General features: G+C 48.8%; 1 protein-coding gene across 3 annotated transcripts in view; it reads left to right on the top strand.

The window, feature by feature from the left end:
• Positions 1–16,982, top strand: part of TMC5 (transmembrane channel like 5) — a 65,669-nt gene that overhangs the window by 38,757 nt on the left and 9,930 nt on the right. For all 3 annotated transcript variants that reach the window (XM_058681234.1, XM_058681233.1, XM_058681235.1), the window contains 8 exons: positions 1,647–1,746; positions 3,167–3,254; positions 3,643–3,891; positions 7,468–7,619; positions 9,878–10,022; positions 11,631–11,786; positions 13,747–13,898; positions 15,859–15,937. In XM_058681234.1, coding sequence (XP_058537217.1) covers positions 1,647–1,746; positions 3,167–3,254; positions 3,643–3,891; positions 7,468–7,619; positions 9,878–10,022; positions 11,631–11,786; positions 13,747–13,898; positions 15,859–15,937 — 1,121 coding nt within the window. The remainder of the gene's footprint in view (positions 1–1,646; positions 1,747–3,166; positions 3,255–3,642; positions 3,892–7,467; positions 7,620–9,877; positions 10,023–11,630; positions 11,787–13,746; positions 13,899–15,858; positions 15,938–16,982) is intronic.

Genomic DNA, 16,982 nt, shown 5'->3' with positions numbered 1-16,982 from the left:
ACAGAAGGACAGAGGGATACAGATCTCCTGTCTTCTGATTCACTCCCCAAATGCTTGCAACAGCCAGAACTGGGCCAGGCTGAACCCGGGAGGCCTGGGACTCTGGATGGGATTCCCACGTAGGTGGCAGGGACCCAGAGGACTTGAACCATGACCTGCTACCTCCTGCTGGCACGAAGCTGGGATCAACAGCAGAGCCAGGACTTGAATACAGATAATCTCATGTGGGTGCCCTAGGTAGCATCTAAGCACTATATCAGATGTCTACCTGGCATCCCTTTTATGTGAACCAGGTACTTTGGTTTTATTTACACCTCAAACACCACACCTTTGAGGCAGGCATTTCTCTTTGAGGCATGAGCAAGTTGAGATTCAGGGGAATTCAGTGACTTGGGAGAGCTGGGAACCACATGTGGTTCTGCCTGATTCCCAAGCCTATTAGCCACACCACTTTAAAATTTTATTTATTTACTTGAAAGAGGTAAGTGTATGCGCACACACAGGCATGAATAGGTAGGTAGGTAGGTAGGTAGGTAGATAGATAGATGCACAGAGATCTCCTATCTGCTGCCTCACTCCTGAAATGCCTGCAACAGTAAGGACTGGGCCAAGGCCAACGTCAAGAATCTGGAACTCAGTCCGGATCTTCCTTGTGCACGGCTGGGGCCCAAGTACTGGAATCAGTGCCATCCCACTGTTTTAACCCTCTGTCACATGAGATGGTGGCAGCAGCTCCAGCCATCACATGCAGTCAACCTTCTGCAAGAACCTCAGTGTATCACCCCCTCTGAGAGCACAGGTTGGCATTGTGTCCACTGCCTGTGCTGATCCAGCCACTTGCAAGGGGGAACTGGGGCTGACAGCTTACTAGGAACTGCCTGCCCCACATAGTCTTTGCCACACTGGCACACAGATGTGAATCTGAGTTGATGGAGCAGTGTGAGGAAGAACAATACACCTGCTGGGAAGGGCGAAAGCATCCAATAATGGTCAGGCAAAGAAGGGAAGGTTCTTGGCCCTGGAGTTCAGAGCCGTGCAAGAAAATGAATTGGGCTTCCGAGATGAGAGAGTAAAAGGAAGCTGCTGAGTAGACAAGATCTTGTCGACATCACTGAAGTTTTTGTGAACATTCTAGTCTCTTAGGTTGAGTGGGGATACAGGGAGAGGGGAGCAAGTGTGATCTTTGGAATCTGGGCCTATTTTTTTTTTTTAAAGATTTTATTGTTATTGGAAAGCCGGACATACAGAGAGGAGGAGAGACAGAGAGGAAGATCTTCCATCCGATGTTTCACTCCCCAAGTGAACCGCAACGGGCCGATGCTCCGATCCGATGCCGGGACCAGGAACCTCTTCCGGGTCTCCCACGCGGGTGCAGGGTCCCAAAGCTTTGGGCCGTCCTCAACTGCTTCCCCAGTCCACAAGCAGGGAGCTGGATGGGAAGTGGAGCTGCCGGGATTAGAACCGGCGCCCATATGGGATCCCGGGGCTCTCAAGGCGAGGACTTTAGCCGCTAGGCCACGCCGCCGGGCCCGGGCCTATTTTTTTTTAATGTGCTTTTAGGAAAACATTCTCTAACTTCAGCACTATATTTTAAAATGTGGTGATGCCGTTAAAAAAAATATAAACCTGTTTACTTTTTTCTGCAGGACAAAAGTTGATTGCGTCTCTGATTCCCATGACTTCTAGAGACAGAATTAAAACCATTAGGAACCAGCCACGGACCATGGATGAGAAGAGGAACCTGAGGTAGGGTCCAAGGTTTCTCTGCCTTCCCAGGTTCCTTGTAGATGCTATACCTCTGCTCCCGCCTCAGCTCAAAATGTGAAGATATAGGTCAACGCAGGCCTGGTGTGATGGCTCGGTGGCTGAGTCCTCACCTTACGTGTGCTGGATCCCATATGGGTGCCAGTTTGTGTCCTAGCTGCTCCACTTCCCATCCAGTTCCCTGTTTGTGGTCTAGAACAGACTCCCTGCACCTGCGTGGGAGACCCAGAAAAAACTCCTGGCTCCTTGGCTTCAGATCGGCTCAGCTCCAGCTGTTGTGGCCACTTGCAGAGTGAACCAGTGAATGGAAGATCTTTCTCTCTGACTCTACTTCTCTCCATAAATCTGATCTGCCTTTCCAATAAAAAAAAAAATAAATCTTTAAAAGAAAATAACAATGAATACTAGGTACAGCAGGGCTAAGGGCCGCTCTGCGTCATCTTTGCAACTTTAGCATTGATCTCAAACTACTCAGAAGTTTACTTATCACAAAGACCTCAGCAGATGGCTAAGTCTAGGAATGCAAAAACACAAGAGGCGTGTGTTAGCGTTCGCCATTACGCGTCCTGTTATCTTTGTCCTTCTGTCATTTGTGGTGTAGTTAGCAGAAAATCAGGCCAAATGAAGACAGGAGGAGGTTGCCTTGGGAGGCCCAGGAAGCAGGGATGTACTTTTTTGGTGTGAGAGTGGGTAAAGACACATTTGGGACTGCTCTTCCATTTCAAACTCAGCATGGCTCCATTCATCCTGGGATAGTTGCCTAAAGCACAATTTCTCAGCCTTCAGGCGGGTGACATTTGAGGCCTGGCTCATACTGTTGCATTCATTTGTAGGATGTTGTTTAGCAACCAGTTTAATAACTAGCAGAGTTTGCAGCCATTACCAGTGGTCCCCTTGGAGAACTCTAGAACTGCTGACCTCCAGGAAACCCTGATTGCCCCAGGCCCCTCTTTTCCTTTTTCTCATTCTACTCCAACCATCCTGGCCTCCTTCCTGCTCTGCTCCACCCACTGGGGGCCTGGCTTTGGCCATTGCCTAGGCAAGAGGCTTCCCTTATTCGTACAATGAATCTCTCCTTGCTTTCAAATACAATGATGTTCAGCTATCATTTTAAATCTATCACTTTAAACACAGTGATACCTTTTCCAGCATGTTCCATCTCCACACCTGGTTCGGGGAAACCATTTTCTTCCCTACAGTGCCAACCATTTTCTAACATATTCCCCAATGCAGTCATTCCATTGTGGGTGTGTCATGCTTATTGTCTTTTGCTTCTAACTAGGATGAGGTTTCACACCTCAGGGAAGTTGGTCTTGGGCACACGTTGTTATGCGGTGGCTGTTTTCTGAGTGATGGAACTTTGGCCTTGCTGGCTCTTACTTTTTCCTGCCATGCCCCACAGGAAAACAGTTGACAAGGAGAAGAGTAAGCAATCCAATCGTGTCCTTGAGTTCAATTGCTGTGCACAGTGTCTGAACTCCCTTTCTCTGGTAAGTTAAGTTTTGTTGTGGTCAATGTAATGGGTACAGCAAGCGGATGACAATGGGGAGGGTGAGTATGGAAGGAGAACCATAGTTCAGGGCCCAAGGCCATTGGGTCAGTTTAGGTGTGTGGAAAGGAAGGGAGAAGGGGAGAAAGCAGTTGCTGGGTTAGTCAAGCAGCTCAGTCATTCTTCAGTAGAAAATTGTGAAGCTAGTAACAGCGCTGCCCTGGTGTGTGGGCCTGGGGATGCAGTGACATGTCCTTCATAAATGTACTTGGCTTGCTTTGCACAGTATGCTGCTCCAGGACTGGTGGGCGATTTTGTTCTTGTGGTACCTACTCTGTGAGTGTTTGTTGAGTGACTGTCAGACCATCCGCTTTGCATCCCAACTGCAGGGTTACCGGAGATCCAAGAGCAACCTGTCGGAGCTCCTCAACTCCATCAGCTTGTGGCAGAAGACACTCAAGGTCATTGGAGGCAAATTCGGAACGAGTGTCCTATCCTATTTCAACTTTCTGCGGTGGCTCTTGAAGTTCAACATCTTCTCCTTCATCTTGAACTTCAGTTTCCTCACGATCCCTCAGTTCACTGTGGCTGAGAAGAACACCCTGCAATTCACTGGGCTGGAGTTCCTAACGGGAGCGGTGAGTTCCTCACGGCAGTGGTGAGTCCACCACCAGAGATCACCATTCCAGAAAGCTAGGGGCGTGCCCTGGTGCTGATTACCTACCCCAGTTGATCATTTTCAGGCACATCTAAAATATCCTCCCTTCCAAGTAACATAAGTACAGCATCGAGAACACTCCGCCTCCAGAGGTGACCAGTTAGTAGTTTCTGTTGTTTGTCTTCTGTGCACCTGCAGCTACATCTCATCACATATACAACATCCCTTCATTGCTTCTTACAAAAGGCGGATGACGACATGTCATCCACGATTCTCCTCCTTCCTTCTAACAGTGTATGGTGACCATCCTCTCCTGCTGGTGCCCCACAGATCTGTGTTTTCTTTCTTTTTAATAAATTTGCAAATAATACATTGCTGTTTCTGAAAAATCCCCACTAGCGAAACGAACTAAGAGAAAGCCCACTGTTTCTTTTTTCCCAGGTTACTCTCCTCATTTTGGGGTATCTCTTTGAAAACTGTTCTTTCTTCTTAAACATTGATCTATCATTGGATTAGTAGATCAATAGAGATATACAGTTGACTGATACATAGATAATAGATAGTTCAGTATTTTTTAAAAAGCTTTCTTTTTATCAGAAAGGCTGATTTAATGAGAGAAGGAGAGATGGAGAGAAAGATCTTCAGTCTACGATTGTTCCCCAAATGGCCTAAACAGCTGGTACTGAGCTGATCTGAACTCAGGAGCCAGGACCTTCTTGTGGGCCTCCTATGGTCTCAAGACTTTGGATCATCCTCTACTGCTTTCCCAGGCCACGAGCAGGGAGCTGGATGGGAAGTGGTACAGCCAGAATGGGAAGCAGCACTGCTTTGAGATCTCAGCCCTTAAAGGGGAAGGACTGGCCTGTTGAGCCACTGCTAGCACCCGTTTTTTTCCAGATGAAAAGATTGTAGGATTGTTATAAGTCTTGTTTTGCAACTTTTTTGCTTTGCTATGTAACTTGGACTTAGAAAACAAAAAAGATATATTTATTTGAAAGTCAGAGTTAGAGAGGAGAGACAGAGAGAGATCTTCTGTTAGTTCATGTCCCAAATGGCTTCCATGGCCAGTGTTGGGACAACCTGAAGTCAGGAGCCCAGGGCTCTGTTCAGGTCTCACAATTGGGTGCAGGGGTCCAAGAACTTAGGCCATCTGCTACTGCTTTCCCAGACACATTGGCGCAGGGTCCCAGAGCTTTGGGTCATTCTCTACTGCTTTCCCAGGCCACAGACAGGGAGCTGGAAGGGACATAGAGTAGCTGGGACACGAACCAGCACCCATATGGGATCCTGGGAGATGCAAGGTGAGGACTCTCAGCACTAGGCTATTGCACAGGTTCCGGTATTTTTTTAAAGATTGAAATGGTTGAAGAAGAAACCAAAGAAGGTACCATTTGTGAAACATGAAAGTTAAGGGAATTTCAAGTTCAGGAGTCCACAGATGAAGTTTATTGTAACATGACCACACGCATTCACTGAAGTGGCATCTCTACTGCTTTCTCCCGGTAACAGAGTGGGAAGGTGGCTGCAGGCCGCAGCACCTGCAACACTCTAGCTATTTACTGCCAGGCCCAGCACAAGTAGCCAAGTGGCTAAAGTCCTCACCTTGAACATGCCAGGATCCCGTATGGGCGCCAGTTCTAATCCCAACGGTCCTGCTTCCCATCTAGCTCCCTGCTTGTAGCCTGGGAAAGCAATCGAGGATGACCCAAAGCCTTGGGACCCTGCACTCACGTGGGAGAACTGGAAGAGGCTCCTGACTTCCTGGGTTTGGACCAGGTCAGCTCAGCTCCAGCCGTTGTGGCCGCTTGAGGAGTAAATCAATGGATGGAAGATCTTCTCTGTCTCTCCTCCTCTCTGTATATCTGACTTTCCAATAAAAAATGAATAAATATTTAACAAAAAGATATTTACTTCCAACCCTGCCACCCTTAGCAGTAGAACACTCAAAATAAGACCCGTCTACTGTTCTTTTATTTCCTCTTGTGGGAAAACTAGGGCTTCCCGTTGAGATGGATGACTTCAAATGGAATCATGTCAATGTCCCCTTTGTTTTTTTTCTCATCACAATGTGTATTTTGCATATTTTGTATTTCATTATGAAAAAAATCACAAAGAAGGGCAAGATATTAAACCTAGTGATGAAGATGTGACCTACTTTACCCACACCCCACATTAGAGGGCCTAGGTTTGAGGCTTGGCTGTTGTGTTTCTGATCCAGCTCCCTGGGAGGCAACAGTGATGGTCCAGGTCTACCTGGGGCCACTGCCACTGAAGTGGGAGATGCAGACTGAGTACTGGGCCCTGGCTCCTGTAGGTTTGGAGAGTGAACTAGCAGTTGCGGCCTCTCTGTATTTTTCTCTCTCTGCCTCTCAAATAAGCAAAATACATTGATACATATTCTGAAAACTTCAAAGATACAAAAAATATTGGACCAATAAACACTCATGTACTACCTATGTAGTTTTTAAACACACATACATATATATCTACATATATATGTATTTACTATTTTGGGAGTATTTTAAAGTAGATTACAGAAACAGGATATTTCAGTCTTAACACACATCTCTTGGGATCAGTGTGGTGATACAGCATGTTAATCTTTTGCCTACGGCACCAGCATCTCATATAGGTGCTGGTTTGTGTCCTGGCTGCTCCATTTTTGATCTAGCTCCCTACTTGTGTCCTGGGAAACCAGTAGAGGATGGCCCAAAACTTTGGGACTCTGCACCTGTATGGGAGACCCAGAAGAAACTCCTGGCTCCTGGCTTCAGATCGGCTCGGCTCTGACAATTGTCACTTGGGGAGTGAATCAGCAGATGGACGATCTTTCTGTCTCTCCTTCTGTCCATAAATCTTCATTTCCAATAAAATTAAATCTATGTCTTTTAAAAATCATATTCTCTAAACATTAAGATACTGTAGTCACAATATTGTTCTCACTTGTAACAAAACAAATAAAAATAATGTCATCTAAAATGCAGCCATATCCAAATTTTCTGTTTTCCCCCAAAGGTCTTTTCACAGCTTGCTTATTCAGACCAGGATCTGATTTTCCACACTCAGTCTCTATTACTCTAGGATAATCTCCCTTCCCCTTGACCTTGGCTTAGATAGGAAAATGGACCAGTTGCTCTTAAGCAGTTCCTTACTGACGCTGGGGCGTTGTCTGATGTAGCACTTCCTCATGAGGGCTCTCATTTGTTTGTTATAAACTGAAATAGAGATCTGAGGGTGTGATGTGTGCCCCGGTAAACATGTTGCCCTGCTGGGTCACAGGTGACACAGCCACATAGCAGTGGGCTGGCCTGCAGCTAATGATGCTCTGGTTCGTCCCTGGTCCCTTCACCAGGAAGTGACATGGATGGATTGGGATTCCTTTCTGGCTCGGTGAGCCTGAAAATAAAAAGTCTGTGTCCCTGGTGGCTGCAGTGCCCCTTTCTTGGCCAGTTGAATGTCTAACCCCACTGGCCCAAGCTTCTTGCAGACACATCAACCCAGCTGATCTTAGGCTCAAGAACTGGCCCTGACCCAGGGCTTGCTTTATCACCTTCAGGGTTATTTTAAGGACACGGTGCTGTACTACGGCTATTACACCAATTCCACCATCCAGCATCGGCACGGCGGGGTCTCCTACAACATGCCGCTGGCCTACATCTTCACCATTGGGGCCTGTTTGATCACCTGCTTCTTCAGCTTGCTCTTCAGGTATGGATGCCTGGCTGTCCCGGTTCTGAGGCTCTTTTTTTTTTTTATTTCAGCAATGTCCAGGGAATGCAGGGAACTACTTCTCTGCAGCTTTCACTTCCTATGGCTATCTGACCTATTATCCTGCTGCCCAAGGTGGGCATTTGGGAGCGAGGAAGGGAGGTTTGCTTTCAGAGAACTCGGTCCATTGGAAAGCAAATATGAATGAAAAACCCACATGGCAATAAATGTCCATCCTCCATGCTCATTTGCTAGCTCGGACTGGTGGCGTGGCAAATGCATACACTGCTCAGCTCACACAGCACACTTGCCAACTCACAGCTCTGGAGACAGGAGTCTCAGATCCAGGTGTTGGCAGGGGTGGGTTCTTCCGAGGACTCTGGTTTTGGCTCGCCAACCACTGCCATTTCCGTTGTCTGTCACCTGTTCTTTCTCTTCTCTTCTTAGCAAGACATCCATCATTGGGACCAAACCGCATAACCTCTTTGTAACTTATGTTGGAAAAATTTTTTTTAATATGAAAGGCAGAGGAAATAGAGATTTTTCTGTCCTCTGATTCACTCCCCAAATGCCCACAACAGCCAGGGCTGGACCAGGTTGTCACCCTCATGGGGAGCAGGGACCCAAGAACTTGAACCATCACCTGCTGCCTAATTTGCATTTGCAGAAAGCTGGAATTAGGAGTGGAGTTAGGACTTGAACTCAGGCCCCATGATATAGGATGTGGTTATCCTAAGAAGTTGACTTGACTGCTGTAGCAAACACCTGCTGTACTTACCTCTCCAGATACAACCCCGTTGTGAGGTCAGAGGAGTTAGCATTTCAATATATGGATTTTAGGAGGACACAGTTCAGCCCACAGGAACCTCACTTCTGGCATGATAATTCAAACCAAAGGGGATTTCCTTTCATCCTGTCAAGTTAGGAACTGTTGCTCAGTGGTCGCATATTGTGGAAAGACATTATCCTTGTACTTGGCATTTATTACATGCCAGACTGGGTTCCAGGTCATGGCTGGGCCTGAGGTAGCCCCAGGATAATGACCTCTGCCTCATGCCAAGGCCTTCTTGCTCCAAGGACCTCATGTCATGAGCTTCTTGCCTTTGCTTATATGGTAGGTTGAATAATGTCTCCCTGCCACCCTCTACCTCTCTCCCTAAAGATGTTCACACCCCAGAAATCATCTGATCTGGTCCTGTCAAGAAAACTTCAGACAGGACTCAAAAGTCAATCAAGGGGCTGGTGCAATGACTCACTTGGGTTATTCCTCTACCTACGAACACCAGATCCCGTGTGAACACTGGTTTATGTCCCAGCTGCTCTACTTCCCACCCAGATCCCTGCTTATGGCCTGGGAAAGCACAGAAGGATGGCTCAGAGCCTTGGGACCCTGTACCCTTATGGGAGACCTGGAAAAGTTCCTGGCTCCTGGCTTCAGATTGGCTCAGCCTCAACTGTTGCGGCCATTTGGGGAGTGAACCAGTGCATGGAAGATCTCTCTGTCTCTCCTTTTCTCTCTCGATCTACCCTTCCACCAAAAAAAAAAAAAGTCAGTGTAAGCAAACAACTTTTTAAGTTGGTCATTTTGTATGGCACAGAAGTGATGTTGCAGATCTCCAAATGGTCGTTGGCAGAAGACAGGTGCTCCTTCTCTGCAGGGAGAGGGACTTCGCCGATGTGAGTCAGCGAAAGCACCTTAAATAGGGGAGATTGTCCTGGGTCATTGTGGTTGGTCCAGGGGAACCCTGAATACTTTTATTGATTAGGAGGTCAGGGAGAGAGAGCATGAGCTCTGCTGGCTTTGGAGATGGGGACAGGGCCACACGCTAAGGGATGCAGTCAGTCTCTAGAAGCTGGGTACGACAGAACAAGGATCTTCCCTGTGAGGTCCCTTTTCCGACCTCTGACCCCCATAAGGGTGAGATAATTGGTTGTTGTTTCCGACCATGATGTTGGTGGTCATTTGTCACAGTGGCCTTAAGAACCCGATATGACTCACAGTTAGCTCCGTGAGGTGGATACCCTTGTTATGCCCATTACCCCGATTTGTAAACAGAAGCCCAGAAGAGTTAACAGGACAACGACCTCACCATTGGCAAATCCAGGGATGGAATCTCCCAGCTGGTGCAGAGCTGGAGCCCCCCACCTCCTTCATGTTACCTTTCCCCGATACCGACAGGACTGCATGGTGCTTTATCCCCACACTCCCCAGTGTCTGTCCCAATAACCCGTGGTCTTTTGGTTCCCGCCTTTTCCAGCATGGCCAAGTATTTCCGGAACAACTTCATCAACCCTCACATTTACTCCAGAGGCATCGCAAAGCTCGTCTTTTGCTGGGACTTCACCGTCACTCACGAAAAGGCCGTCAAGCTTAGGCAGAAGAATCTCAGTACGGAGATCCGGGTAAGGAGCCCTCGGCTCCCCTGCCTCTGCCTGCCCACTCCCCTTCGCTGCTCCAGGACGTCCCTACCTTCCCTCAAAGTACTTGGAAGTTCCTGGCGTTTGATTACTGCCCCAAGACTGATACTTAAGGCAAATATTCCTGGGGATTCTGTAGGGGAAATGGGTCTTGTCACATGACCCCTGGGGCCTTTGCGATGAGGATGTGTCATGGTCTGTGTGGCTGCAACAGAATGTAGGAGGCCGGGTGCTTTAGCAGGAAGGAATCGATGTGGCTTGTAAGTCTGCAGAGGCTGGACAACATCATGTTTGTATCTAGGCAGGGATCCCCTGGCCTCTGGCTTTGTCACAGCAAAACTGAGGAGTGTGGGGCCCAGCATGGTGGCCTAGCAGCTAAAGTCCTTGCTTTGAATGCACCAGGATCCCACATAGGCACTGGTTCTAATCCCAACAGCTCCACTTCCCATCCAGCTCCCTGTTTGTGGCCTGGGAAAGCAGTCGAGGAATGCCCAAAGGCTTGGGTTCCTAAACTCGCGTGGGAGACCTGGAAGAAGCTCCTGGCTCCTGGCTTCAGATTGGCTCGGCTCTGGCCATTGCAGTCACTTGGGGAGTGAATCATCAGATGGAACTTCTTTCTCTCTGTCTTTCCTCCTCTCTGTATATATGACTTTGTAATAAAAATAAATAAATCTTTAAAAAAAAATGGAGGTGTGTGAAGGACAATGACCATGTCTTGTTAAAACCTACCGGCTCTGTGAGACCAGCATTTGCCTCTCCATGGGACAGAGCCTGCCTGGCCACGAGGGTCCATCTCTTTAACAATTGCATCCCCTCAAGGCCACCACTCTGGGGACCGCAATTCCAGTGTGTGAAACTTTGAGGGACAAGCCACACCCCAGACATAGCAGTACAACTTCCTGAGAGCCAACTCAGCAATTTCTAGCAAAACGTGTGCCTGGTTCCCAAAATTCTGAGTTGAAAATTCAGTTCTGGGGTGGTGGTTTTCTACCCCAGATTAATCTTGTGCCTCAGGCTTTTTTTAAAGATATATTTTATTTTTATTGCAAAATCAGATATACAGAGAGGAGGAGAGACAGAGAAGATCTTCCATCTATTGATTCACTCCCCAAGTGACCACAACGGCCAGAGCTGAGCCAATCTGATCCCAAAACCAGGAGCCCAGAGCTTCTTCTAGGTCTCCCATGCAGGTGCAGAATCCCAAGTCTTTGGGCCATCCTCGACTGCTTTCCCAGATCATTAGAATGGAGCTGGATCAGAGGCACAGCAGTTGAACCAGTGCCCACATAGAATGCTGGTGCTGCAGGTGGAAGATTAGCTTGCTGTACCACCCTGCTGTTCCCAGCCAAGCTACTTCTTGCAGAAGGAACTTGGTGGCCATGGGCTCATGTGTTCCTCTGCTTTGGAAAAGGAAGCTGAGCGGGGTAACAGGGGTTCTGGGATGCTTGGTGATTCTCCCTAGGGTCTCCTATCCATCACTGTGGACCAGACTGGGTTTGTGTCTCTGGGTGTGGCATGAGTTCATCAGGGGAGCATGGGTACCAGTGTGGGAGGCAGGAAGCTGCAGCTGAACTTGGTGCCCTGTGCTTGTAGGAGAACCTGTCTGAGATCCGACAGGAGAACGCCAGATTCACATTTCACCAGCAGCTGACTCGCTTCTCTGCTCACGTGGTCGCCTGGGTGGTCTCCACTGGCATGGCCGTGGCCTGCTGCGTGGCCGTCTACTACCTGGCCGAGTACAACTCGGAGGTAAGCAGGGAGACAGCTGCGGGAAGATGGAGCTGGAGTGGGAGGGACCCTGGCTGGAGGCCTGGGCTCAATGAGAAGCTTGTTAGAAGCGCCAGCCTTTCCCCTGCTGCCCCTGGGCTCAGAATCTGCCTCTCCTACAAGATCCTCAGGTGACCTGCGTGTGCACTCCTCAGGGCAACACACTGGGCTGGAGAAATGCAAATCTTAGCCGTGGTCCTGGGATCAATTTCTCATGTCTTGCCTTCCAGCCCACATGCTTCCCACAGCACCTGCCTAGAGTCAGTGCTGAGTCATGTTAGGGACCCATGGACTCTGGCAGGTGCTTTATGCAGCTCTGCAGTTCCCATCTGTAAAATGGGAATGATCTTACTTGGCAGTGTAAGGGTATGGTCAGGGCTGGAGAAAAATTATGTGGAGGGCTAATGCCATGCCTGTCACCCTGAGTGATAAAAGGGGAGCTTGTGGTGATGAGGACTCCGAGGCTGGTAGCTGGGTGGCCTGGACAAAGTGCTATTTTCCTGCCTCTCAGAGTGGGGCCATTGTATCAGGGTTGTCACAGATAGGTCTCTATGTCACTTTCTCTAGTGGTTTCCATCACTGTCCATATTTCATATATCCTCCATGGCACACTGGACCTATCTTTTATGATCCTACCCCTACCACATTGCTAGCCTCGTTACCCTGTACAACCCAACACCAGCAATGCTAACTGGCATGTCCATGGGTCTCAGAACAGTGTCCTGCTCTCACCTCTAGGTGGGGAATATGTAGTCCATTCTCCACCCTCTACTCCCCTTCACCAAATCTTATCAGGAGTGTCACCTCCTCCAGGAGGTCCTCTCTAGTTATCACCACCAACCTCACCAAGATGAATGAGGTGCTCCCGACTTTGCACTTGTCCCACGTGGCATTGAAGTGCCTCCTTTTGTATCTGGCTCTTCCAGGCACCCGGCCTTACACCTGACGCGTGTAGATGTTCAGTCTAATGCATAAATCAAGACACTAGAAGCCTCTCCCACCACCACGGCCATTGTCATGGTGTCGGATTATCTAATCTAAATGTTTGCCATTAGCCATAATCAGATCTGTCCTGAAATGGGTAAACTGAGTCATCATCCTCAGAGCCTGGCATTACCTAACAGGATGCAAGCCATACCCAGGCAGGTGCAGGTTTGAAGAAGAGTTCTGAATTTCTTCTCTGCCCTGTGCCTTTTCCCCATACCCAGCTGGAGTGGAGGGAGGATCTGAGGAGGAGAGCAGGTGGGAATGGAATACCCAGGGCTTTTTGCACCACTCTAGTGGCTGTCATCCATAGGCCACTACAGCTTTATGAGACCCTGGCCATATGAGTTAGCATCCTAGGGTCAGACTGGGCCTTCTGTGACCATATAGAATTCGAGCAGAGTCTCCGTGGGTTGTGTGGTAATTGGCCCATCTTCCAGATGGGGAAAGGAGGCTCAGAGAAACAAAGTGTGTGACTTTAGGGCTTGTTATGTCAAAATGTAAGGAGAAAGGGGTTTCCTTGGCTCCAAAGCCCCTGCCCAAAGTGCAAGTGATATTTTTAGATCTCACAAAGGATGCGGAGGCAGGCTTGGACCCTGGAGGGGGAGGGAGCAGGAATGTGAGACAGGAAAGACCAGAGGGCAGTCACTTACCCCAGACCAGGGGAAGGATGCCTGACAAAAGCACAGCCCAACATCAGGATGCTGAGTACCATGGGAGGAAGTGCACCTGCTGTGACCTCACACAGTGGTACAGCACACTCCCTTCGCCTAGGTGCCAATCTGCCACATCTGTGTTTGTGTCTTTGCTTCTCTGAGCCCCCATTGGCTTGGCACAGTGCTCCATAAATGGCAGCTTCATGGTTCATCCCAGAGGAGCTGCTTGTGGGGTCTTGGCCATCACAGAGAAGGGTGCAGTACCTGATTGACTTCAGGCATCTGTGCTGTGTCCCCTGCAGTTCCTGAAGACGCACAGGAACCCCTGGGCAGTACTGCTGCTGCCATTCGTGGTGTCCTGCATCAACCTGGTTGTGCCACGCTTCTACTCCATGTTCAGGCTGGTGGAGCGCTATGAGATGCCACGGCATGAGGTCTACACTCTCCTCATCCGGTACGTGTGTCTGCTACAACCCATACAAGCTCTGACTGTGCGGAGCTAGCTGGGGAAGGAGTTTCAAGGGGAAAGTGCATTTGCATGGGGAGGATTCATGGCCATGAGATGCAAAGAGCACTGGGAAGTGCCACTCTCGAGGGTGATGGCCCCTCACGGTAGCCTCTGGCCATCTGAGGGTGACCAGTGTCCTCAGGGGTAACGGGCACAAGTGGACAGGCAGTGCGCTGCAAAAGGCTCTGTCTGAGGACCATGTGGGGACTGATATCAGCCAATGCTCCTAGTGGTCAAGATGGCAAGACCTGGTACCTGGGGCACCAGCCAAGAGAAAGAGCGGACTTATGTCATTCACTGCCCTTCCCCCAAGACAGGGATAACTGGATGCTTTTAAGAGTTCATCAGCTCAGGGGGCGTGCCTTTTGGTGATTCCCACAAAGGCAACAGATGTTCTTTATTTCCCCTCCCCTTTTTCTTTTTAAATTTTTAAAAAGTTTTTTTTTTAATCTTTTGGAAAGGTAGATTTTTTTACAGAAAGAGGGAGAGACAGAAAGATCTTCCATCAGCTGATTTATACATGGCCAAAGCTGTGCCAATCCCAAGCCACAAGTCAGGAGCTTCTCCTGGGTCTCCCACGCAGGTGCAGGGTCCCAAGGCTTTGGGCCTGTACTTCTTCCCCAGACCATAACCAGAGAGCTAAATGGGGAGTGAAGCAGCCAGGACATGAACTGCCACACATATGGAATCCCAGTGCATGCAGATGGAGGATTAGCCAATTGAGCCATTGCACCAGCCCCAGATATATATTCATTCATTCATTTGTTCATTCATTCATTCTTTTTTTTTTTTTCTTTTTAATATTTAGCTGTGAAGCCACAGAGAGAGACATAGAAAGATCTGACATCTGCTAGTCCCCAAAAGGTTGTGATGGCCAGGGTTGGCCTAGGCCACCACCAGGAGTCTAGAATTTCATCTGGGTCTCCCACATGGGTGGTAGGGCCCAGGTACTTGGACCATCTTCCCAGGCACATTATCAGGGAGCTGGATTGGGAGTAGAGAAGCTGGGACTCAGAGCCAACTCTCTAAAAATGGATATCAGCATTGTAGGTGTGATTTAACCTGCCACAACCTGGACGCTGAGTTATACATTTTAGAAGTGACCCTGGGGATTTGATAAACCTGCTAACCCTGAAACTACCCAAATGGTGTGCTTCTACTTCCTGACTTGTTGTCTGCCTGGTTTCTGGCCCTGGTGGTTCTGGTACCCATGGGTCTGCTCCCTGCTGGCTGGGTTTATTGATTGCTCAGTCCCAGAGCTCTTGTTTTACCTTGGCCTCTCAGATCTGGCTCCCACATTCCCACCTCATTTTCTACCTCCCTTCTTGCTGATACTCCTCTCCTTTGTTGACCTCCTAAATGTTTACAAATATACTTCTAACCATATACCCACCCCAGGCCTCTGCACTGGCTATTCTTTTCACCTGACTGGCTTCCTGATTTTATAGTTTTATATTAATTTGCTGCTATAGTGGAAAGTGAATCAGATGGTTTGGAGGTGTAACCAAAAGAAATGTGTGGTCCAGACTAGGTTAGTTCTTCTGCAGTAGCAAATGACCCTTTTCTCCCAGGAGCTGGGAACACCAAGGTCTATCTGTTGCCCAGGTGATGTGGGCAGAATGGGTTAGCAGGAGGGTTCTCCTGTCAGTCTCTAAGAGCTGCAGGGTAAGAAGGCAGTGGCCCCCACACATTCCTGATTGCCTTTCCCAAGTGAAGACAGCACCGGAGGGAGGGTGACACAAGGTGTAATGGCTGCTCATTGTCATTTCTCCATAGGAGCCACGTTCCCCAGCCCAGCACAGGGCAGGGATGTGTATGCTGCTGGGTGCCCCCGCAGAGACAGTGGCAGACAACCTTAAAGCCAGCTGTGGGAGTTACAACAGCCCTTTTCTCTTGTGTTATTTAGAAACATCTTCCTGAAAATGTCCATCATTGGAATTCTTTGTTACTATTGGCTCAACATTGTGGCCCTGTCTGGAGAGGAGGTGAGATTTCCCTGATCTGCCCTCTGTTTGGTTGCTCAGGTGACAGTAAGGTTCACCAAATCCATCAGTCCCCAACACCCATTTGGCATTAACCTCTTGAAGGAAGGAGGCAGCGTAAGGCAGGAGGGGTCTTCACAGTAAAACCTTGGGTCGTGGAGTCAAGAAGCCCTGACTTAAAGGCGAGCTCTGTCATCTGCAGTCACCTGTGCTCTTGAAGCCTCCATTTTCTGGTCTATAAAGTGATGATGGAACAGTATATATGCAGGAGGAGCACAGTGCCCAGCATTGCAATACAAGGTGATCATTCTGATGCTATTGTATCCTAACAGCTATCGCCTTTAGGGACAAGGTCCTTTTGAAGTCTTGATATTGATGTTTTCTGTAATCCTGGATATGCTGGACTTTACCACCTGACAAGAGTGCCCTAACCTCGGTTGTCCCTTGCTCTGTCTCAGTGGACTACAGTGTCTCAGTCTTCCCCTGTCTCAGAGAATGGGCGCCTGACCCTGTCTGCCCCAAGATTCAGGAACAAGCTAACCTCTCTGGCCTTGTTGGGATGACCTCTACTTTTGCTACTGGGCCCTCTGTGAAAGGGCCCTTCATGTAGTCTGGGTACCCCTTGGAAGGCAGCTATGCTCACCACTATACCACCAACGCTGTGGGTACCCCTTGACTGGTACCCATCCTGAGCTCCCTGGTGCTGGAATACCCCATGGTTTCAGGTGAAGTTGGGGAAGCAGGAGCCTCTCTCTTGTTTCGGGTATCAAAAGAACACTGCTTCATGCAGAATCCAGCAACTTTAAAAATACGTGCTTTCACCTTCTCTCCCTAATTATTGAAGATTCACAACCAATTTGGCTGGTTAGGATAGATACCATGTATCATTCCACTCATGTGTCCATTCCAGCCATCTGTTCATTTATCCACTCCATCCTTCTCCCTGCATGCCCTCACTAACTGCCAGTAATCATCAAACCATCGGCCCACCCATCCACCCACCCACCTACCCACCCATTCACTCATTCTACCATCCACCCACCCATCC

This window comes from Ochotona princeps, chromosome 24 (assembly GCF_030435755.1).
Source record: "Ochotona princeps isolate mOchPri1 chromosome 24, mOchPri1.hap1, whole genome shotgun sequence".
NCBI classification, from domain to species: domain Eukaryota; kingdom Metazoa; phylum Chordata; class Mammalia; order Lagomorpha; family Ochotonidae; genus Ochotona; species Ochotona princeps.
This window is presented reverse-complemented; position numbering and strand designations above follow the sequence as displayed.